General features: G+C 34.1%; 1 protein-coding gene across 1 annotated transcript in view; it reads right to left on the bottom strand.

Moving 5' to 3' along the window:
* Positions 1-26,447, bottom strand: part of CDH13 (cadherin 13) — a 1,354,681-nt gene that overhangs the window by 43,905 nt on the left and 1,284,329 nt on the right. Inside the window, exon 11 of the mRNA XM_074209753.1 lies at positions 2,503-2,645. Within this exon, the coding sequence (XP_074065854.1) occupies positions 2,503-2,645 (143 nt within the window). The remainder of the gene's footprint in view (positions 1-2,502; positions 2,646-26,447) is intronic.

The raw sequence follows: 26,447 nt of genomic DNA, 5'->3' as shown, positions 1-26,447 counted from the left end.
AATCAGATAACCTAATTTTGTATCCAGCACTGTTTTCTGTTAATTAATTGATCTTATTTGATTAATTGTTTAATGTATAAAATTGTCTCCCCCTGTATTTGGGAACCAGTGCCAAAACTAAGGAGGTCTGGCCCTTATTTGACATGGAATTGGCATGTACTAATTAATAGATATGCCAGAATCTCAAACCTTTGTATCTTCAGTCATTTCATCTTTCTCTTACCAGAGTTCTCAAAACTATGTTATAGTGGATTGTATTGAGGAGGAGAAAGGATAGAAGAAGGAGACTTATATAATATCTTTTGCAGTAGTCCAGATAAGAAATTAGTACAAAATAGATTAGCTCAAACCAGTACAAGTTCATTATATAATGTAAAAGATACTGTATACCACAAAAAAAGTTTCCTAATAGGTCATCCTTCTTCTATCCTCTTTCCTCTGGTCATGCTGGTAAAATAAAACAAAAAATACCATAAAAAAGATCTAAAAATAATTTAGAACTTATTAGTAGATAGAGCTACAAGGAAGAGGGAAGAATCAAGTACATAAATAAGTTTTAAAAACTTGATAACTTGGAGAATGCAATCATTTCAACAGAAATAGCGAATTTGGAGAACTATAACTTAAATTAAACACACGTCTCTTCATTCTCCTTTTGTGGGAAACAAAAGACATAGGAAAAATTAAATTAGCCTCAGCAAGGGGCAAGCTAGGTTATAGTAGCAGATTCTAAAGAGAAGATTTAGGTTACCAAAGGGAGGTAGCCTGGTATAGTGAGCAAACAAAACAAGACAGAGCACTGGATTTGGAGATAGACTACAAAAGTTCAAATCTCAGGTATTTGGGATTTAAATATGACCTTGTACAAATCATTTTACCTTCTTTGCCTCAGCCTTCGCATTTGTTTTTTTTAAAAGAGGATTCTTTGTGGCTGTGAGTGTGTGTGTGTGAATAAGATGAGCTTTATGCTTTTTTCCATCTGTAAGCCTATGATTCTATCCATTTTCTATTTTCTTTTTTTCCAACAAAATGAATGCACTTCAATTTGGAAAATACAGAATCTAATTCTACATTTATTTGTTAAATGTCTAAATTATATGAGGCACTGTGCTAGGAAATAAGAACATAAAGACAAAAGTAAAACATTCCTGCCATCAAGAAACTTGTATTCTACTAGGTAAATGCTGATGAAAAATTGTGGGCTTGTATATGCAAGGGGACTGTAGAAAAGTATTTGACTAACCACTTGGCACTGATAATTTCTTTCCCAAGGGAACAATAGAATTTGCATGTATGATATCTGACTTATAATCAGTAACATTTTAGAAATCATAAAGAATAGAAAAACAGACTCCAAAAGTGGAAAGGCAAGCAAATGTTCTCTTTTTCAAAGGAGGAAAATGGAAGATTATGAAAATAGCTTTCAGAAAAAGTGATGCAATCTCAGTAAAAATTTTATTTAACAGATCATTTTGTGTACTTTTCTCCCTTAATACAGTCTAACCATTATCACTTAACCATGAAAACATATCAGGAAACTATATCCCGAATGTAGAGAAATTTGATTTGTTCCTAGCATCAGATATCACAATTATATTGACTAGGACATCTAAACTTTAAAGATCCAACTTTAGGGAAGGCATTCCTGGATTTTACCTCCTTTATTGCACCAATTTATTTGCTGAGTGTGAGGGGAAAAAATCATATCGTTATTTTGATTTATACCTTTCTTTTGGTGATGTGGAGAAACATTTCAGGTATGTCATATCCTTAACTACTAAATCATTGGGGGGGAAGGTTTTGGTGTCACATATCTGCATTGCTTTCTTTTATGATATATCTTGAAACAAGGTCTTAGAAGAGACATTTGATACCAAATTTAAACCTGCTAATAATTTCTTATTCAATTGATTATTTTTGTTGATTCAAAAGCATGTCAATTTAATATGATCACAGTTATATTGTTTTAAATTTTATCATCTCTAACTCTTATTTGCTTAAGAATTTTCCATCTAGGCACAGACATCACACCATTATAAAATCTATTTTTGATTCTCTTCCCCGACCCTCCCATCTTTTCTCCTCCCCTGATCGCCCCATGCCCGCCCCTTTAGTATGCAGGTTTCATATGCAATTTTATTATATGGTGGCATTTACTATAAGATAATGTTGATTGAAATCCAAATTCTCACAAATCTAGAAAGAACTTGCACCAGACATTGAATTTGTCAGAAGACGATATTCTTCAAGATGGCCTTTAAGGGATGGACATTTTCATTTCTGTATTTATGTATTGGTAAACATAGAGACAAACATAATGCCACAGCAGACAACTGACAAATGCTTATTGATTGATCAATATAAAATAAATTATAAAAGACACATTAAACCAATCATATACTTTCTACCTAGCCAGGGAATATTTCCTTCAGAAGTTAGAGAAATAAGAAAATATAATGTTAAATATTGCTCATAGACATTTTTAAAGTTTTTAGTACTCACCACTATCAATTGCAAGGAAAAGTGCTGTATATATGTTATTGTGGACAAATGGAGATTCACGATCTAAGACAGCTGCTGTATCAATTGTCCCATTTATTGGATTGATGTTTAACCATCCTGCTGGGTCTTTGTAAATAGAGTATCTAAAACAAATAGACATTAATTAAATTAATAGAAGTTGATGCATCTTTGAATAATATTTGATTAGGTCATGGAATGATATAACATGGAATTATAATATGGAATTATTTGTAGCATGGAATTCATTGAAGGAATATTATTTGGCTCAAATCTTTCAAAATTAAAAATAAAAAATACCGCAAACTTCTCTTTACAAGCAGATCATAACAAATTCACCCATTTCAGTGTCAAGACTGAGACACATCTAAAGTCTCAGCATACTTATTGTTGCTATTGAGAATATACTGGTTCAATAGGGATATAGTTCCCAGATCTATTGGCAGACCTGTGTTTATGCCACATTTACTGATCGAAGGAAGTATCCTCTTTCACCACTGAGTGAAACATAAAATTTAAAGTAATGGGATGCCAAATAAATAACCAAATCAATCATTTTTAGAATAAGAAAATACAAAATTGTAAAGCAAGTAATAGACTGACATGGCTCTATGCTTTTAATTTATACCAAGAAGATTGAGGCATAGGGACTGATTGCTTCTATCTTGCCTTTTGTTTCTCATTGCATACAGCATATATCTCATACTGTCCTATTACACATGATTAGAGACTCTTAACTTGATCACTTTGTGGGGCTCTCTACATTTCTTGTCTACACATCACCCTTTGCTTTATTTTGTACTATTGGAGGTGGAGGGATGGGGAAAAAAAGAGGAAGGAAAATAAAATATTTAAAATTTTATTTACGAATTCTTTTAATTTCATTATATTACTATGCACCTTTTTAAAGGAAAATTAAATAGATTGGTTAACAGAAAAAGTCAGACCTGAGTTGTACAGACACTTCAGTGAAGCCACATGATTTCTATTTTCTATTTTCTCCTCTGAAGGAGAACTTTGTTTGACAGTGGATAGATAGAAAAGGTATTAGTATGACTTGACTACTTTATTGCCAATTTCTTCCTTCACACTTTTCCAAGTAGATCACAGGCTTACAAATGAATTTGTGTTCCACAGTTCCATTCTAGAAATATATATCTTAAGAAATATAGGAGAATTTGTCTTCTCACTGATCTAATAAAGGTGACAGAATCTGGCATTTATTATTGGTGGCATTTCCACCTTCACCTCAAGCTTCATTAACAAAGTAATATTATGGTTTAACAAATAAGTGTGAGGATCTTGAAATAAAACTTAGTTTTGCATCAATCTTATTTTGCTCAGGAGTTAGTTGATGCATAATGTATTCTAGAGCTCAGGTGAAAGAAGACATGTGAGCATATTTGACTTGGAAAAGTGAGTAAGTGAAAGTGTTGAGGGAGGGAGAGAGAGAGAGAGAGAGAGAGAGAGAGAGAGAGAGAGAGAGAGAGAGTTGAGCTTTCGTCTTCCTGACTTAGATCTGGCACTCTATCAACTGCACCACTTAGCTACCCCAATATGTAATAGAGATAGATACAAATAGATATGAATAGCCATGTCCATTGTGTTAAACACATATATAAAAATACTCACTAGAGCTACATAAATATCAAAATGATAATTCCTGATGGACACAGGAATCAAAGGTTTGGAAGCTACCCAATGCAGACATTTAGCAATGTATTAATTTATGACTAGAAATGTTTCTCTTTGCTTCCCCATTCTATAAACCTGCTTTTACAATGTCAAAAAATATATAAGAAATATTTCTGCTTTATTCAGATGAAACTTGGAGTTATAAAATGAATATAATTAGTTTTACTCAATTAGTATGATATTTTAAGTATGTAATTTGGTCCATAAACTTTTTGAAATTGATTATGGAGATCTGGCCACTGTTTATAGCATTCTTTGTAAATGATAAAAATGACTTTTGAATTCTAACAATAAATTTGCATTTGAAATAGGATTTTTAATCTTTTGTTAATTGGGGCTCTCTAGAAAAACATCTTAACAAAAAACATATAAACAAAAAATGCTATAATTTCCTGTTAAATATTGTAGATAACACAAATTTGCTTTTACAGAGGTTGAATGTTATAAAAAGAACACAGAATTGGAAGACTGTTCTGTTGATCTTTGTTCATTTTTAGTGTGATATTTTTACTGATTTGAGGCATTATTGGTACTGAAAAAATCCTACCTATAGAAAAGAGGCATTATTGCTACTTTTGTTGGTAGTCATAGTAATAGTAGTTAAAGATGCTATATAGGTTATACCACAGTATTATCTAAGTTTTCCTTGACTCAGGGACTGGGTCAGATCATTTATATGACTTCCTTTTTGCTTTAATACCAAAGGTTATATGTAGATCCAATTTCTCTTCTGAGGCATCTTACTATTATAAATCAGCTATGGAAAAAGTACTGCTACTACTACTACTACTACTACTGCTGCTGCTGCTGCTGCTACTACTACTTTTATATTAAAATTCCAAGTGCTACTTCCCATGATACTAATTTCCCGAGTACAAGTTGTGGTTGTATTAAATATGTTCAGTTATGATGCTTTTTCGTTGTTCTTGAAAACTTCTATTTCTACCTTCTCATGAATTCTGTTGAAGTGTGTAATATTAGATAAAAAAACAGAAAATTTCCAAACCTGGAGGATTCTATTTGGATAAAACCACCAAGAATGACGTTAGCAGCATTTATACTTCCTGTATTGCAACTTATCTGAAATCCATTCAGACATATCTCATTCTCTGCATTAATTTATTCTTCAACAAACACAAATAAAATATAAAAGCATTATACATTTTACTTTATTTCAAATTTTGCTAATCTGGAAGCAACACAAAATGACTATCACATTTGAGAGCATTTACTATTAAATATCAGAGAATGGACAAGAAATTCTGTCCATATACCTGTCCAATATCTTAAACTATCCCCACAAACCAGAATCAAAAGATCTGAGTTTGAAACCTAGCCCTTGAACTTCACTTTCCATCTATTTCCATATCTACAAAACCAGGGGGAAAATTAACTGTTTTTTTACAACTTGCAGAGTTTTTTTTCCCCAAAGATAACATAAGATGTGAGGTTGTGCATAACACATGTGGAATTTACACACCAAGAAATTAATTTGTTTATAAATGTACAGTTATCCCCCAAACCACATGCACAGGAAAAACTCCATTTTTAATGCTGAGACAACTGAATAGTCAAGTACCTCCTGAACTTTGTGGTAGATATAACTTTTATGTGCTTATATATGGTATAGGAACACAGAACCTGTAAATCTGATAATATGTATGTATCATAATATGCTCAGCAAATGGTTGTGCACCCTCTGCTTAAATATCCACAAGTAAAGGGAATTCCCCAACTCTTTAGTCCATTCAGACTATTGAGACACCTATAATTGCTGGAAAGTTTGGTTTTTTTTCCTCCAAATATCAAATCTTTTTTTGTTTTTAGTTTTTGCAAGGCAATGGGGTTAAGTGGCTTGCCCAAAGCCACACAGCTAGGTAATTATTAAGTGTCTGAGCTCGGATTTGAACTCAGTACTCCTGACTCCAGGGCCGGTGCTCTATCCACTATGCCTCCTAGCCACCCCAAATATCAAATCTTAATTGCCATCTTTGTCGCCATCATTGTACAATCAATGTTTCAGTTTTGCTTTGGGGTATCAAAAAGAATACATTTAATCCTTCCTCCAAGTGACAGTCCTTGTAATATTTGAACATAGTTGTTTCAAATTATTTTCATGAGACATGGAGTCTTTTCACCTTCCTAATTTCTCTTCTTTGGACACTGTCCTGTATCAAGACCCTTCTTAAACCATCATGCTAAGAATTAAACACAATGCTTCAAGTGAGAACTGATCAAGGTGGATTACAATGCTACTACCACTTCCAAATTATCAGAAGGTATCCCTTTTATACTTTGTCAAAGAGTGAAATGTCTTTTGTGGAAACCCTAGAGTTTTGCAGAAATATCCAATCCTCCAAAACCCATGTATCTGCATCTATCTCTATCTCTATCTCTATCTCTATCTCTATCTCTATCTCTATCTCTATCTCTATCTCTAACTCTATCTAATTATCTATATCTATGTAAGTATATGTATGCATACATATATACACATATATGCATGTATATACATATGTTTATATTTATGCTTATATTTATGTATATATGTATGTGTATACATATATTTTCATAACAACAGCTATCTAGATATCTTGTGATAACTGCTGAAGTTGATTTTTGTTTATCTCTACTAAATTACATCTTATTTGGTTCAACATAATACTGGATTCATTCAAAATTCTTCAGATAGTGAACTTCCCTTCCCAGTTTTATGCATCTTCAAATTTGATAATCACATCATATGTGATGCTGTCTAAGTCATTAGAAAAAGTGCTTAATAATATAGAATCAATTATATATTCCTTGGATACCACATTGGAGAACTTCTTTCATGTTGATATTGAACCATGACAACTCCCTTTTTTTAACAGTCATTCAATCACCTTGATTATAATTCTCCACAAAATTATATTCCCATTATTTCATTTATCAACTACTTTAGTGATCATACCCTCAAAAAGAATTTAATAGAGAACAATCTGGAATACTATTTATCTTAATAATTTTTTATTTACATGTATAGATAAATTTTCAATATTTATTTTTGTAAAATTTTCTCCCTCCCCCTCTCCAAGAAAGCAAGAAAATTGACATATTTATAGAAATTTTTATTTATAGATATCATAATATAATATATTATAAATATCATAAATATTTATAGAAAATATACATATTTCCATATTAGAATGATTATGTTATCTGTAATAGCCACTTCTTTTATATTCTTCAAACATCCTTTTAATACATTCTAAAATTTTTTTAGGAAAAGGAAATTGAGCTCAATAATTTATAGTTTTCAGAGTATTATCCTCCTTTTTTAACACTGGTAAAAAAAATTTCACTTCATTATTGTGATCCTTTATACATTTCTAGGATCTTTCAAATACCACTGACAGTAGTTCATCAATCACACCTGTCCACTTTATTCTAAGTCAAAAATGTTACAAAGCTGAGGGAAGTAACATGGATATACCAATGACAGTCAAAGCACTCTTACTTATATTTGGTATCCATTGAGTATCATTTACATCAATCCTACACAAACTTGTGGGCTATGACTAATATTGAGCAGTCTCCTGGGAGTTTAGGTTTAATAATATAATGAAATGAGATTTTTGTAGGTCATGCAATAGTAAACAGAAGACAGTTAACTTTTCCACAGCTGGTTTATACTAAGATACCTCAGAAAGGAAGCTGAATCTATTCATGGTCTTTTGTACTAAGGGAAAAGAAAGCCATATCAATGATCTGAACCAGTCCCCTGAGTCAAAGAAAGCTTCAATATCTCTAAAGGAGAAGTTGATTTTTGTTTATCTCTACTAAATTACATCTTATTTGGTTCAACATAATACTCGATTCACTCAAAATTCTAACCTACATGAGGTAGGACTTTAGGAAAAGCTAGACTAACTTACATGACAGGACCCTAAGAAATATTTTCCTACCACAAAAGATCATTCTCTTTGGTGGAGAACACAAGAAAGAGTAATAATTGAGCACTCTAAAGCCTGTTGTCAAGTATCCCATCCTCACTAAGAACAGTGTCTCTCACCCAGCAGATTTTTAAAAAATATTTTTGTTCTTAATTTCCATCGACAGACTCAACTTGTTCTTGGCTTTAGCAATGTTGTTGTTTAGTAATTTCAGTGGTATCCAAATCTTTGCGATCCCTTCTGGGATTTTCTTTGCTAAGATACTGGAATGGTTTTCTATTTCTATTTCCAACTCATTTTACAGATGAAGAACTAAGGCAAATAGGGTTACACAAGGTCACACAGTTAGTAAATGTCTGAACTTTCACATTAGAGATTCTATTTTAATGAGACTACAAAGTGATCATTGCTACTGGAAAAATAATACTAAACACTTGATGGAAATAGAGCATAGCTTTTCAAGAACAGTATTTCCTTGGAGCTGGTTTTTAGTTTCCAGGCTCTGTAACTTCCTAGCATGATTTGAAAAGAAAGAGGCAGTATGCTAAAGTGGAAAAAAATCTGGCTATGGAACCACAGTATCTGAATTTTCATTTTGGTTTTAATTCTTACAACTTATGTGATTTAGGGCAAATTATTTCTCAAGTCTGGACCTTTATCTTCTCCTCTGTAAAATGAGTAGTTTGTTCCATATAATTTACACATACTAACAATTCCTGTCACAATTCTAAAGGAAACCCATTGTTCTCCCTCTTCTCCCTCTCCTTTTCCCTCTCCTTCTCTTCCTTCTTCCTCCTCCATGTTCCCTTCCCCTATCTTTCCCTCCCTCCCATCCCTTCCCATTTCTTTCCCTTCTCTTCCCTCTCCTCTGCTCCCCCCTTGCTTTCTCCTCTATCACATATGCACTCATGTATGTGCACACATACACAGGCACACACACATATACACAAACACACAACTATATGCATAGTTAAACAGCTTTAAGCAGTTAAATGATGTGACCACAGCACAATACCCTTTAGTTTGCAAAGGGATATTAGATGAGTGCTATGAGAAATACCAAGCACAATTCAAATTGTATCCTCTAAAGATCACCATTTCCATATATGTACGTTCTTTCCTGATTTTTTAACTCCAGTTATCACACTATTATTCTTGGTTACCCCACATTATCTCTGGATATCCCCTGAATGAGATTTGAGCCTGCTAAATACTCCCTCAGTAATAAATTTCTCTCTATCTTTTACTCTGTTCCTGTCCCAAATTGTTCACAGACCTTTGAACATAACAATTTCCAGATACTTTTAGGTTACACATTATGTAACATGTCCTTGAATATTTAATAGCACATCATTATTCCATTAAAAAAAAGGCTTTGGAGAGCTATGTAGAACATATGAATTCCCTTTTTAGTCTGTGACCTTGGTGAATAATTCTCTATTATCTGGGGCTCAGTTTCTTTATATGTAAAATGGGAGATTCTTAAATTTAGTCCTTATTCAGGCATATTCTGGATCTGAGATTTTATGATCCATTTGCAATAGGAGCTGTGAAATTTCTATGCTTCCCAGACCAAAATATCCCTCTGTGGCCCCCACTCTCCAATAAGCATTGCTTTCCTATTCAGGATGCAAGTTCATTGACTTTTTTCTGTCTTCACATTTTTTTATTTGAACAGAACTTGGCACAATGTTTGACATGTACCATATATATTCATTAATTCATTTGTCCCACTTCTGTTTGGTAACACAAATGCTTACAATATCTTTCAGTTTTACTCGCAATTTTGCTAGTTTAAAAGAAGGATTTTGTTTCCCATGAAAATGAGCTGCTGAAACAATAATAATGGTAATTGGTTCATTTCTGTGGGAATTCAGTTTCCTTTCTTTAAATTTCTGGAATAAATGCAAAGGCAGGAAATTCAGCCAAAGGTGGTATTTCATTCCTGGTTTAACATAAAACAAGTCTTCAATTAACCCTAGGCTAATTTTAAATCTTGAAACATATTTAATTTAGTGATAATTTTTCAGTGGACTATGTCACTAGTCTCTTAATACCTCTAAAAGAGTAACTTGAAAAAGAAAGAAAAACTTAATTATATAGTCCATATTTTTCAAACATGGCACAAGCAGCATTCTTTGTCTGGATCATTATCATCCTGTGTCCATGAACTCCTACTTTAGATGGAGATTATATGATAGGAATTCTCTTCTTTGTAATCCAGCCTATGGGATCATAGAATCAGGTTTAAAACTGAAAGGGACCTCAGAGGTCATATTATCCAACGCCCTCATTTTACCTGTTAGGGAATCCATCAAAGGAGTCTAAGTGACTTGTCCAAGATCATTTATGTAGGAAGTATCAGGAAATACCATTATATAAACCTCAGTTTTCTAAAGATTGTATATATGTATGTGTGTGTGAATGTGTGTGTGTGTGGGGGGGGCTGCTCTTCTCAATATAGTAATGGTTTAGCTATGACAAGGCAAACAGGTTTTCATTCTGGTATACGATATTTAGATGGCATTGGCATCTCTCCTTCACTAGTATTGTATATATACATGTGCACACACACACACATACACACACACAACAATAACAACAACAATAATTAGAAATAATGATATTTGTCCTTATGTTGTGATGCCAGAGCATGTGAGCATATCCCAAGTGAATACCTCTTCATCCAAATCCATCCTCACACATTCCTTCAACAGATGCTTGCAAAATAGGCTTATATTATTCTAGGGACTTTGGCAATTGTGATTCCAGAAATTTTACCTGTTCTTTCAAAGAGTCTTCTTTTCTACCCCTCAAATTTTCTGTTCTCCATGCTAAATTGTTTATTTTCTTAAAAGATTGATTTGAGGTCAAATCATACAGTTTTCCCTATGTGGCAAAAGCACTTATTTTAATTAATCTAATGATTAATCCATAGAAATAGCATATAGGCTGAAAGTCTTTAAAAACAAAGGGAAGAAGTATTAGACTAAAGAATTTAGACACAAGAAGACTGACTGAAGCATTGTACTAGATTTCTGCTGTTGTTTTTATTCCCAACTTTAAAATGTGATTCTCTCTGGTTGTGTTTCTTTCCTTTCTGCTTTTTTTTAACTAAAAACAAAACAAAGCAAAAAAATATATACAATTTTACTATTAGAGATTAGAAAGGACTGTTCTAGTCTCCTTTAATGCCATTACTATCAGGTAACACTTTGTGTTAGAATGAGGGCAGGAAAAGTAGAAGAACCTATCTGGGTCTTAACAGATTTCTGTCCATATAAGAATATTCTAGAATTAGTTATCAATAAAGGGGATGTCTTCCTTTCATTGATATTGCAAGACTCTCTTGGTTCAAAGCTGAGAGTGTCTCAAGGAGAGGATAACTCCATATTTACTTCCATTGAATCTTTTTATTTCCTTAAAAACTGATTTACTACCCCTAGCAAAAGAGTCCAATGTGGAAACTTAGAATGATTTCATTGTTTCCAAGTTTCCAATATGGAAGTTAGAAGAGAAAAGAAATAGAACTAAAATGTGAAATTTTATTTAACCAGAAGTAAAGATATTTCTTCCATCATTATGTGACATTTTTTCTTGTTGTTCTCTTGTCTATGATAATGAAAGGAATAAGAGCCAGTAGTTTCTTTTATTTCACTCTGTCTCTAGCCTTCTTCCTTGGGACCTGGAATGGGAGGCTTGGCACCTTCAATTTCTCAGCTGCCTTATAGTTGCAAATTAAATAGTATTCCTGATGCTAATCTTGTTCCCTTTCTTACTAGTGGTCTAGGATAATTCTAGATCTATCACTTGACCTTGTTTAATGTCCTAAGCTTGATAATATCTATGGTTGATCAGCACAGACTGGTTTTTGTAAGTCTCTCCTTCCCTTTCCTGTCCTAAAAAGGTTTACCAAAAAAACCATGCCTGTGTCCAGTCTGGCCCTAACAGGGGTGATTCAAAGTTTTTTTCTTTCCAGGAATAATCATATGCTTTGTACTTTTTAGTATTATTATTGAAGACTATATATTTATCATAAAGAAGTTAGTGTTGATAAATAAGTATGTTGTTTAAATAATGATTCCCCTAATGATTCATGTGCATTATCTTTAAATTCATACTCAAAAAGTATTCCTTTTATTGAACTAAGAATTCTCTTATAGTTTATAATTTATATCCCTCATTAAATCTCTGTCTTTCTTTCTTTGTCTCTGTTTCTCTCATTATTTTGTGGTCTCAATGCTGCTGCAACATTGGGTCAATCATATCAAAGGCAAAAGATCTCTGGATTCTTAGGGACAGCTAGGTGAGCTCAAATCCAGCCTCAGACACTTAATAATTACCTAGCTGTGTAGCCTTGGGCAAGCCACTTAACCCCACTGCCTTGCAAAAAAAAAATCTCTGGATTCTTGTTATCTGAAGGTATGGGAGATACAATATATTCAAAATAAGGTAGAAATTGGGAGTCATCTATTAGTCATTAAGATTATCAATACTTTATTTTATTATCTTTACCCTCTATGAAATGTGGCATCCTAAATATGACATATATATATGTCTGTAAATATGAAAATACATATATAGAGACACACATGCACATCTAGCTACATATGTACATACATAAGCAGTACATTATACGAATATATATTTTCCCCTTTGGAGACCCAGCTGGTGTTTATTCTTTAAGCTGTGGATATTCCCACCGGGAATTCAAGTGGGGAGAGGAAATATGCTTAAAGTAGGTTTGTAATATCTTCTCCTTCCTGCCTACCTAGAGGGGACAGTGTGGATTGATGAAATGCACAAGGCTTCTACTAACCATGGGGTGGGGGAAAGGATTTGTATAGAAGATTTGAATCTCCTTTCCTGATCCTTAGCTCCCATCCACATAGAAGGGAGAATTCAGACAATAGATATACTCTTTTTCTTCTCCCCTTCCCCTATGCCCCAGTGAAAAGAGAACAGTCTACAAAACTGGCCTTTTGCTTCTCTGCTGATAAACATTATTGTAAGATCAGTCTTTTCACCACTTTGGTCCCCATAGCTTATTTAAATTTTTGACATTTTCCAAATTATATCTTTTGTAAGCCTTTTGGTTGTCTTTTACGCTCTCAGAACTAAAAATGTCTCTGCTTTATTACAATGAGATTTCAAGGCCATTTATCTATGGAGTGAACTTTGCTTATTACAGGCAAAACTCAAATTTAAAATTGCCCTGATTTCAATCAGGAGCATGGATTCTGTAGATTCTGCCTGGGTGTAAAACTACTGAACATCATGCTACTCAATCAGTAAAGGTGCAAGTTCAAGTAGAATACCGTTAGCAGGAAGGATCATATAGAAAACTTAGGTAGCTTAATCTGACTGATAGTCTTGCACTAACCGCAGCAAATAGATATGTTTTAATTGGGATCCTGGGCTTGATCTTGAATAGCTGCTACCAAGCAAGTGAACAGAGTGGTGGACCTGGAAACAGGAAAGTTGAATTCAAATCTTTCATCAGATATTTTGCTTCATATTGAGCAATATTTTTATCATATAGAAGTTAATAAAAATAAATATAATAATCTCAAACTCATATTGTGAAATTCAAAAGTTAGTACAAGTTAAATGCTTTGTAAACCTCAAAGCACTATATAATTTTTATTACTTTATTATTTTAACTCAGGCCTTGATGATATTGATTCTATAGTATTCCCAAGGTTCTATGCCTGATCAAACCCGTGGAGTTGACTCTGGGTACAGCAGGAAGATAACACACATTGAAAATACAGAGTACTTGCTCCCACCAGGATTTGAGAAAAAACAATACCAAATTAGCATTAAAATATTCTTGCATGTCAAGTTGAAATGCAATCTTATTAATATTTGTGTACTAGAAGTTAATACACAACAAAAAGCCATGTTATTTATGTAAGATTATGGAGATTCAGCTCTGTAACAGGAACAACTCAATGTAGCAAAAATTCTGATTAAGAACTTCAAGTGAGGGTAAGAAATGTCAGAATTCATGCCATATTTTACTTTTTTTGAATAAGCATATCATTCTCATTAGAGTTTAGTGATGTCCTATCAGCTCATTTCATAGAACATACAATAGCATAAGAAAAAATGAGGAAGCCTGGAAACTGACAATCAGGAAGGAATTACATTTTAATAAGATCTCAGAATTCAGAGATCAGGAGATCTTCTTGTCCTAGTCATGTCTAAATAGGAATTTCCTATATAAAATGTCCAACAGTAAATCAGTCCATCAATCAATCAATAAATACATATTTTCCTAATATGTGTCATTCACACTATGTAAGGTACTGGAGACTCTGAGGATAAGAGCAAAGAGCTTACTTTCTAATAGGGAGTTCTTCAGGCAGAAGACAGACAGATAGATGTACAATGCATACTAAACATATACACGCAATATGACTTAGGCAGCTAGATGACACAGTGGATAGAGTGCCTGCCCTGAAATTAGGAGGAGCAGAGTTTAAATCTGGTCTCAGATTCTTATTAGCTTTGTGGCATTGGGCAAGTCGCTTTACCCAAATTGTCTCACATATAGGGCTTTTGCCAGTTGACGTGATTCACATCTGGCCACTGGACCCAGATGACTCCAGAGGAAAAAATGAGACTGACGACTTAGCACAGTACCCCCTCACTCAAATCCAATTAATGTGCATGTCATGGCATAACTTCCCTGACATCATGGTACTTTTTTCATAATGAAGGACAGACATGAACAAAATGTATATAAGGTTGGCAGAAAAGGCATTTGCAACTGGAGATAATGGGGGGGGTAGCTCCTATAGAAGGCAGAACTTGAGCTAATGAGGAAAATCATATAACTTTCACTCAAAGATTTACTAATGAGCAACTCACTATTTTGTGAGTGAGAAATATAGCAGCTCTAATTTTTTAGGAAGTAAACTATCTGCAATTTCCTGTATCGATCCTAATTCTACCCACTTGGACCAAAAATAAAAACTCTGATTGGATAAATCCTATTTTCTTCTGAAGAATGTGAAAGTAAAACTGCATCTATTTTGATAATTACCAGTCAAGAGGAAGAATTTCATTATCATAAAAACTGCAGTGGTGAACACCTGGTTTATTCACAAGGGAAATCCAAATTAACACTGTTTCTATCTGAAGCAGGGAAGGCTATATGTGTAGGTAGATGATAGATAGATAGATAGATAGATAGATAGATAGATAGATAGATAGATAGATAGACAGATAGATAGATAGATATAATATATATATATAGATGTAGTCAACAGAATCTTTTATCATTCACAATAAATAAAAATATTTAAAAATAGATTAAAAATAGATTTTTAAAAAACGTAACCTGTATTATCACTGTGGGACTTACCTCCCCTAAGGTAGAGGGGAGGAGGATGAGAATGATGTATGATAATATATGCTACCAAGTGTTGGTATTGATAATCATAAAAGTCCCTTTGAGGTACACATATGCATATATTTGATTCTTTGCAACTAGATTTAATCCTCTCATCCTGAGGAAGACCACTCAAAGATGGTCAGCTTCATGACAAACTTTGACATGTGAAAACCTTTTGGAAATTAATGTTCATCTCACTTTCAAGATATAGGGGCACCTTTCCACCCATTGATCATTGGAAATAAGTACGTTTCCACCTTTTGAGAAGTGATTTTTCAATAAAGAGAGATGTGTGTTTTTTACCACAATAAGGGACCTGTAAAAGTCTATTTATGGGGTTTCCAAAAAGATTTGAACTCATGCTCTTTGACTTTTCCCTTCCCTTACAGGACTCATCCTTTTGTGAGAAGAGGAAAGGGTAGTGGAACTCTCTGTTCTTCTGTACAGAGAAATATGTTTATAAAATGATCCAGAATACAAAGACCAATAAATATCTTAGGCCAATAATCATTGCAATTAGATGCTTTGTATACATAGTACAAGAGGCATGGCATTGCTCATGTGAAAATATTTGAAAGAAGCAGGTATAAAATACAGTTCACTCCCTCATTACTGAGCTATGTCTTTCTTCCATGAACACAAGCTACTCCTAACCCCACCTCTCATAGATATTACCTCTCAAGAAGATGACAAAGAATGGAGAATGGCAATGTCAGTGAGGGAGATAAAAGATTTTAACTCCGAATTTCCAACGTTTTTGTTGAGGGGAAACCATACTTCATTGACTATTCTAATCAGAAAATTTTTTTCTCCTCTTCAATTTTGTTTGGCTCACTACCTTTGGACAGATTTTTAGTTTCTAGTAGAAGGATATGCATTTTATTTTGAAGGGAACATTAAAGATGTTTCTAATTTGATTAGTCTACACATTTGATGTAGTCTACACATTAATTGTTACAACATTGAACAAGAATGTATGCTTACAATGACCAGCAACAGAGCAATATTTTTGTTATTTCTAAGTTGTTACAGTCTGTCAAATTTTCTTTCATTCCAATTGGGTTTTCTTGGCAAAAATATTGGAGTACTTTGCCATTTCCTTCTTAAATTCCTTTTATAGATGAGGAGAATGGACAAACATGGTTAAGTAGGTTGCCCAAGGTCAAACAGCTAGTAAGTATTGAAGCTGAATTTGAACTCACAAAGACAAGTGTTCCTGACACTGGTCCAGCATTCTATTCAATGAACTATCTAGCAATAATTACCTATAAATTTCTAACTTAATAAAACAATATTAACATCCTGCTGAATTCATCAATGAATAACCTTACTGTATTAGATGTCATTTCAGCAGACACTATTTGACAATTCTAAATAGTGAAAATTTCTTATTCAATATTTTTTTCTTATTATTGACAGGTCTTTGAGATGCTAATCTATATTTGTGTTCAACCTGTTTCCGTATTTTGATGGGCTATATTTGGTAAAAGTAAAGTCAGTAAGACAGATAACTCCTCTGGGAAAGTGAATCCATAAGTTTCATGTGTTTATTGAACTTGTTTTTATTTATGTACTCTATGCTCTTTACTCTTGTTCAAGGATACTTGAACACAACTCAAACTAACACTAACAGAACTATTGACTCCTTGAAGAGTATTAGGTGAAGCATGACTTTAGAGAGACATTGAAAAGCTTGGATAGGACTCGGAATCTATAAGCATAAATCATTTGACAAACGAGTCAGTGAGAGAAAGCTTTTTAAAGATAAGATCTCTTAGAAGAACAAAATACTTTGTAAGAAAAATAAAAATCAGTGGCCCCAGACACTTGATATTTACTAATTGTGTGATATTGGGTAATTCACTTCACCTTATTGCCCCAGAAATTTTTTTTTAAAAATCCAGCCTTTAACAGTTTTGTGATTGAGACAAGAAAAAAGAGAGATCAAGAAAAATCTGGAAGTTATTTGGGAACCAAGCCAAATAAGATTGTTTTCTCTGTATGTGGTACTGCAAACAATTTACTCTCACCCTTTAGGTGAGATATGATTTACTAAGGACAAATTTTGGTTTCTATAACAATTTGATCTAATTCCCATACAGACTGGTTAGTCTCAATTTATTCTATCATTTCAAACTAGCCATGGGCATTGGTGAACTAAATCAGTGCAAGATGCTCTTGGACACAGATGAGTGAGATAAATTCTAGAACAAACTGGTAAATGGTTGGAACTATAAAAGTATCTGATAAATCTTCAAATCTTAGACTTTCATTTGTGATTAAGGAAAACTTTTTTGGCAAATGTGTGAGCTCTGCTTCATCTTTGTCAGCAGCCAAGATCACTCCTGCTCCAATAACATATATTGAAGGTACAGAAGTTAAAACTGCAGTCAAGGAGAGCCACTGCCAGTCCCAGATTTTGCCTCTCATCTTCTCCTCGATGTTCTTAGCTGAATATCCCTTAGAATCTGAAGCATTTACTTTGAAAAAAATTAGTATTCAAAGAAGGCCCAAGTTCTCTGGATACCCCAGTTAGGAAAAATGGAGTAGGACCCCAGTTCTATTTCATTGTTTTTGAGAATTAGGGCCATGACTAAGGGGGATGGCTGGGGGCATTCATATTGAACTACTAGAAACTTTTAATAAATACTGAAATAACTAAGAATGTTAATAAGGAGATCCAAGTATTTTAATCATTAAACATTTACTAAAATTTTACTTTATGTCAGATTTCTTACATGCACATAGGGTTCTCATCTATCATAGTTGCCCTCTTCTGTTGAAGTTGAACTTGAAGTATTCCCTATATAACAAAAGCATTAAGATTAGATGTAGTGGAGGTGGCTAGGTGGTACAGTGGATAGAGCACCGGCCCTGCAGTCAGGAGTACCTGAGTTCAAATCCGGCCTCAGACACTTAATGATTACCTAGCTGTATGGCCTTGGGCAAGCCACTTAACTCCACTGCCTTGCAAAAAAAACCCCAAAACTTAAAAAAAAAAGATTAGATGTGGTAGAACAGATCTTTATCTAATCCCTCTATTTAGGGAGACTGAAAGGACTAAGATATCTTGAATTAAACAGTTCTGAGCTGCCTTAGGCTAAATAGATTTCACCATTTATTTGGTGAACCATGGAAATAGTGGGCTACCACATCACAGAAGGAACTGATATACAAGTCAACTTGGTAATTGGAGCAGATCAGAGTTCTACTGTTCATTGGATTGCATCCAAACCCATGAATAATATTTAAACTACTAGGCTGTGTGAGATAGTGATATCTGGTCATCATCATCATCATCATCATCATCATCATCATCATCATTTAATTTTTTTAAGTTTTTGCAAGGCAATAGGGTTAAGTGGCTTACCCCAAAGCCACACAGCTAGGCAATCATTGGTGTCTGAGGTTGGACTTGAACACAGGTACTCCTGACTCCAGGGCCAGTGCTCTATCCACTGCGCCACCTAGTGGCCCCCATCATTTACTTTTCCTATTATTTTAGAACTTGTTTTGAGACACATCAAGAATCAATACTTGAGCATTTTAAAAACTGAGTCACAAAGATAAAAGATTATATATGATCATAGGATTTTTTCGCTTTAACAAAATTTATAAAGGTCATATAGTCTGTTTGGTTTACAGATGAGGAGAGTGAGTTTCAGAGAGGTTAAGGGTCTTCAACAAGGTTATACTATTATTAGAGGGCACATTCAGAGTCTAAACCCAGATTTTCCAACTCCAACTGGTGCTTTTAATTTAAACCAGGGAAATGGCTATTGACCACCTTCCAATAAGCAGTGTAAATCCTCTAGATAATGATTTACCCAAATTTAGAATACTCTGTGGATCCTCATTTAAAAACTACAAATCATTTGATGTGTTTATCTTTTGGTAGTCAGCTGAAAGACAAAACAAATTTAATAAGAGAAATGTACTTGATATAGTATAGTAAGAAAAGTAGCAATAAAACACCTTCATAAACCTAGAACACACCAAGCATAAGCAGACAAAGTGGACCCACATAGAGATCACAAATAGAGTAGTACTCACCTCATGAATATTTATGGCTAGGATGTTTTCGTTGAGGGTCACATAGAGGAAACATGTCTGACCTCAGCAAGTATGTAAAGAACAACTGACACTAATAGTATAGAGTTGAAGGAATATAAATGAGCCTACTCCTGCTGTCCTTACTTGCTAATCTCCTTTGAATGCTAGTTTCTATAGTTCTAGGGCCACTGTCACATAGCTTAGTTGGAGTCTCCAGCCCTTCTGATTTCTTGCTTAGATGGAATCTTTGGTTTAGTGGTACTTCAACTAGGATCTTGCATCCCTCAACAATAGCTATTTCTTTCTACAAGAAAAAAAACTGGATAAATCAGGGAGTTCTCTTCTCTCCAAGATCCAGTGCCTGGAACTCAAAAACTTTTGAATGAAGCTTGCTCACATGCTTCTTACACTGGATGTAACTGAAAATTGTATAGGGATGGAATAAGGAGAGAAAACCATTTTCTCTCCTAGATGTCCTCATCAAGAGGTGAGAGGGAAACAGTGAAAAGTAAAGCCTCAATAGTTCAGAGATTCTCCAAGGGTAGTCTTGCAAAGTCCGCTCCTATGATTACTGTCTTGATCAAAGTTGGTATCTATTTAAATTCTCTTGTTGGTCCACATAATAGAATAGGCAGATGAAAAGCACATAAGGTAAACTTTTTTATGGTCTCTGTGTCTCAACCATTTTGCCTGACTTTTTCAAGTGAATATGTGATCATTCAAATCTTCAAACTTTATCAAGAGAAGAGGAGCACTTAACAATCACCCCAAATACCATATTTCTCTTGAATATCTGGTCAAATCCACAAACTCTTCTTGACTGTGTTTTAAGAGTCTGCTAATTCCACATATAATGATGATGATGATGATGATGATAATTGATATGTATATAGAGCTTTAAGATTTGCAATATATAAATATTATCACATTAGTTCCTCACAACAATCATATGATTGTTATTTCCACTTTTCATAAGGCAGGCAAAAAGGTTAAAGGACTTGATCTTCTGAAGTCAGAAAGAAATGCAAGTCTTCCTGATTCCATGTATATTGTCCCCCTTGTATCTACATTAAGTATGAAAGTAGGGGTGATCTTCCATTCTTGGAATGCTTTCCCTCATAAAAACCATAACTCTCTAGTTTCCTTTAAAGTTCACTTGCTACCTCCTGCATGGAGACTTTACTAATTCTCCCAATTTCTAGAATTCCCCACTTTAGAAATTACCTTCAATTTATTTTATGCAATTTATTTATATGTATACTCTTTTGTATGCATGTTCTCTGGCCCCTATTTAATTGAATGTAAGCTCCTTCAAGGCAATTTGGTCTTTATCTCCCCAGTGCCTTGAAAAAGTGTCTGTCTGTCTGTAGTTCTTCAGATACCTTTAAAAAAAGACTTGTTTCAGGGCAGCTAGGTGGCATAGTGGATAAAGCACTGGCCTTGGAGTCAGGAGTGCCTGGGTTCAAACCCGGTCTCAGACACTTAATAATTACCTAGCTGTGTGGCCTTGGGCAAGCCACTTAACCCCAATTTGCCTTGCAAAAACCCCCACAAAAAAGCAAACAAACAAATAAAAAAGACTTGTTTGTTGTCCAATTGATAAGAAAAGATCTCTATAAAATACTAGTGAGTCACCTCCATTTTATATCTGATTATTATTACTAATTTAGATGTAAATGTCACCTTCATCATCTACTTGGCACTCTAATTTATATCTGACATGAAAGAAAATTAATTGGTCAGTCCTCTTAACATATTTCAATACCTCTTTTGTGTCAACTGAGGATTAAACCATAGCACTCTAAATACCAGTTTTTGAGTCAGTGCAAAAGAAAGAAAATAAATATAGTGTAAAATTCTTCAGCCAAACTAAAATAACAATATCAACAAAATTGTTAGCATCCTTAGCTCATTAGAACAAAACACAAGAATTGGAGATAGTGCTTAGGTAGACAAATGTCCAAGAGACAGCAGATACTAGAGGGCGGCCTCACATAGAGAGTTTTAGAATTCAAGGTACCTTAGAAAGACCACTGGACTTGAAGATTCAAAGATTCTGTATCCTAGATGACCTTTCTTTCCATAATTTTCTTTGAAGACTGAGAGCTACAGGAGACAAAGGGAGGAGGAGGAGAGGGAAAAGGAATCCTAGATGCCTGGGACTTTCCTAAAGGCAAATATACAGTGAAGTGAGACAATTTATGTATATTTTTTTCAGATTTAAGGGCTGCTCAATGCTTTGATGCCCATCCTTGATCATTACACTCAGTTTCATACCCAAACAGACCTTGGTACCTGGGGATGTGGAACAATGGCAATTTTTCAGTTACATTTTTGAAGAGCATATGTCACACAAGATGAAAAGAAAATTACTTCACATCATGAGACAAATTTCAACACCTTCTTTTTCTCCCTCCAAAACACATAGGAGTCAAAACTAAGATTTCAGAAAAATAAAGAATGTTGAGTCTGCCAGTAGTCGAATTTCCTTCTGAAAATAGATAGCTTAACTGGGAAGGTAATGGTCAAGGCATGGATAATTTCAGACTTTTTGATGCTCATGAAAAAAACAAGGGGGTCATTGACTTTGTGGCAATGATATCCATATAGTAGACTAGGTCCACTGAAATTTATGAATCTGTAGATGATATGGCAATGTTGAAATCACTCTGGATTGTTTTTCTTTTTCTACTTCTCAGTTCCCACTTTTCTGATGTTACAGTTATCCAAAATTTCCGATCAGATCCTTCTAAAGAGTTGCAATTCATTGGTCACTAATTAGTGACCCTAATTAGATTTTATAACATCAGAAGCACTGGTAAAATCCTTCTTACAATGCATGAGTTTGCATCTGTACAGGAAGTTGAAAGTTTTTCATCCTAGAACTAGTCAGCACTTTTGACACTTTTAAGATGTTTCTTTAAGGATGAGAAAAATTTGTTTTCTTCTTAAGGGTTCTAGGTTAGTTCTTTCTTTTGCTGGTGGGGGACTAGAAGAGGAGTGATGCCTTTCCTCTAAAATTTCTTCCAGAATTAGTATTATATTCTAGATATTTACTTTTAAAGTAGGGAAGAAGAAATGAAATAGTCCTACTGATTTCCCTGAACTGCAATAACTTAAGATCTTTTGAGTAAATTACTTTCGAAATGAAGGGAGAGCTCTGGGTACAGACAATTGTAACACACTTCAGAGAAGGAGGGAGAGAGGCATATGAGCAAGAATTGGAGATGAGGAAAAGTGTAACTGCCCACAGTACCAAGCAAATGAAATTGTTACCAGCTGTCTCTCACTGGCACTAGCGTGGGCAGGATTTTAGCAGAGATGTCTAGCCCCTTGTCCTTTCTGCTTGATAATTCCAATTGCTATAATTGCCTGGTTAACTAGCAAAAAAACAAACAAAAAAAAACCTTTTTGCTGAGTTGAGGGCTAGGAGTCTAAACTTTTGGGTTTTGGTGGTGGTGGTATAGAACTGAAGTGATGAGTGACTCATTTGCAATCACTGTCTCAGACTGCAGTGGATCTTACAATATTTTTTTAAAAAATCATTTGAAGTATAGAAAAGGAGTGGCAGGTAGGAGAAAGCAAGCTAAACAATTTGATCATTTGGAATATAAACTTATTACTATCATCATGATCATCATTATCCAGAATTTCAAAACTTATAAAGTGATTTGTAGCTATCTTATATGATCTCATATTATCCTTATAACAGTCCTGTAAAGTAGTCTCTTAACTTCATTTTGAGGAGGGGGGAAAAAAGACTTAGAATGGTTAAGTGACTTGACAAGGGTCACACTCTTAGTAATGCCTGAGTCAGCATTTGAAATCAGGTCTTCCTGTCTCCAAGTTCAAGATTCCATCACACCACAACTTAAATACCACCTAAAGAGAAACATAACCACTAATTTAGATACAGGGAAAAGGATGAATGAAAACTGGATAGTGAGATCCTAGGCAGATTGTTATATGCAACACCTTTTCTGTTGAATGATAGCCACAAGGGCAGATGGAAAATGGGCAGTGTAGTTCTATAGAAAGAGAAAGATTGAGAGACTAGTGATGTGTTTTGAATGCTAGTTCTGCTATATTTACTGATTTGATAAAGTCCCTTCTTGTAAGTTCCATCTATGTTATGTTCTGTTATTCCAAGATTTCAGAAAATCTAGTCTTCAAAGAGGTTAAGAGAATATAAACTTTGTGTCTTTGTGAGGTGCTACAGTGGTCAAGTGGCACTATGTTTATCTGTCCATAGCCTCAGCAACAGAAATCAAAGGACTTATCTACAAGAAGATTATTCAAAATCATAGCAGTCTCAGCATCCCAATGGAAATTCAGTTACCAATGTGATCATTATTCTTTGATGTGCAACAAAATAAAATACTTCCTGCTGTGCAGATCCTGCAGATACAGACTGCGAAGTCACCAATATTCTTCTTCTATGTCAAGCATAATGTTTTATGATGTCAGGCAGGGCCAGGAAAGTGAAAAGAAAAAGTCATTAAAGAAGAGAAAAATAAATAGCCATGAGAGGGAACATGTATAAATTGCCCATTCTGACTTCAGGGGGGTAATTTTTAAAAGTGATATCATATGAAGCAGATTTATGTCTTTAAAGTCAATGCAAATGTAGGGTTTATACAATATCCATTTATCAGTCACCAAAGGGTTGATTTATTTTACTGAAATCATACTTTGTATTCTGACTGTCTCAGAAAGTTCACTGACAGCACAGACAGAGAAATACTCCATGTATCTTCGGGAATGACTATGATTGTGAATTAACTCTGTCCTATAGTCTATCCTGGAAAATAAGGGTCTTGAAATTCTCATTAGAGAACTGGCCATTAATGCTTCTGCCAAACTTAGCTCTTTGGTCTAAGCATCATGATTATTTCATCCATATAACTTTCACATCCTATTAGATCAGTGATCCTCTTGCTTACATTTTATAACAGTGGACTGTGCAAAACTCTGAAAATCAATAAAACTCAGATGATCTCATGATCCTTGCCACAAAATCTAGTCATCAAGCCACATGCTTCAATGAGTAGCATACTTGCATGTGAGTTGATTAAAATGTCAAATAACCAAAAATGAAAGCAAAATCTGAACTATGAATCCACTTTAAAAAATATTTAAAATGTACTTACATGAATAAGGTTCTCTGTTGCAATACTATAGGATAACACAGGCATGAGACCTAAACCAAATTTCAAATTACATATATCTGATTCTGATGAATGCCTCCCTTTGTTGACAGGTCATGCAGTTAGTCCATTGGAGGCAGTGCTTGCTATGCTTTTCTTTTTTCTTTAGCAAAATATTGATATGAGCTGATCACCAGAAATCTCTTTATCATGCTGTTTAACTTAATTTAGGATATACTTAACTTTTTCCAACACCCTTAGTCTCCTCTTCCCTCAGCCTGAAGAACTGAGGGAAGGTGTGGTTCTAGATTTCATGCAAAGTATGCAATTAATATTTATCTCAATGAATTGAATATATTTTGTTTTTACCTTACCATATTTCTATCTCATCCTCCCCTCAGAAAGACATCTTTTATACCCAAGAATAAAGAAGAAGAAGAAGGGAACAAAGCAATTTTGCAAAACTTAATAACCAATCAACTGAATTCATGGTTTATACAAGAATTCCAGACTTATAATATCCTTTCCCTGCAAAGAAAAAAAAATTGCTTTTTCTTCTTACTTCTATGAGTTCAAGCGAGATCATTAAAATTAGATAAGATTTTTCAATTTCATTTTAATCATTAAGATTCTTTCCATTTATACCAGGATAGTCACTGTGCAAATTGATTTCTTTCTTCCACTATCTTCACTTTTCATTAGCTCAAATGTATTTTCCAGGGCTTCTCAATATTCTTCATATTTATTATTTCTTATGACATGGTAATATTTACATATATGTATATACACATATATATATACATATATGGATACATATACAAACACACACACACACACACACACACGCACCAGTTTGGGATGGGGAGGTATTTAATCAATGACAATCTACTTTTTTTTCAGTTCTTTGTAACTATTAAAGTACTAATATAATTTTTCTGCTATCTCTGAGGCTTTCCTTTCCTACTTTGACCTCTTCAGAGTTTTTGTCTATCAGTGAAATCCTTAGTAGAATGAGATAAAATCTTGAATGCCAAGGATGGAAAGATTTGGACTGAATTACAACACACTTATGTGAATTCAGATGAAATTGAACAACCATACCTATAATGATAAATGGATTAATGGTGACCCAGAGAAATGGCCTACTAGAATCAGCTAATGTAGGAACTGCATTGCCCAAGATCTATTTTGACTAAATTGTGTATGTGTGTGTGTGTGAGAGAGAGAGAGAGACAGACAGACAGACAGACAGACAGACTGACAGACTGACAGAGACAGAGATTTGATGAAAGAACAACTGTCATGTTTATAGATTTTTTTATATTGTTAAATCATTATTTCAGTCATGTCTGGCTTTTTGTGACCACATTTGGAGTTTTCTTGGCAAAGATACTGGAATGGTAAGCCATTTCCTTCCCTGGCTCATTTTATAGATGTAGAAAACTGAGGTAAACAAGATTGAGTAACTTGTCCAGGGTCTCATAGCTAGTAAACATCTGAGACAAGATTTGAAGTAAAAATGATGAGTCTTCATAACTCCAGACATTGTACTCTAACCACTGTGCCACTTAGATGTCCCCAAAATTATTGCTATCAAAATGCAATAGAAAAATTATATTAAATATCTTCAAAATGCTAGGGACTGTGCTAAGAATGGAAATACAAATAAAAAAAGAAAAGGTATTTCTTGCTCTC

The sequence above is a fragment of the Macrotis lagotis genome, chromosome 1, assembly GCF_037893015.1.
Source record: "Macrotis lagotis isolate mMagLag1 chromosome 1, bilby.v1.9.chrom.fasta, whole genome shotgun sequence".
NCBI classification, from domain to species: domain Eukaryota; kingdom Metazoa; phylum Chordata; class Mammalia; order Peramelemorphia; family Peramelidae; genus Macrotis; species Macrotis lagotis.
Note: the sequence above shows the minus strand (reverse complement) of the source record. Positions and strands in the feature narration are given on the sequence as shown.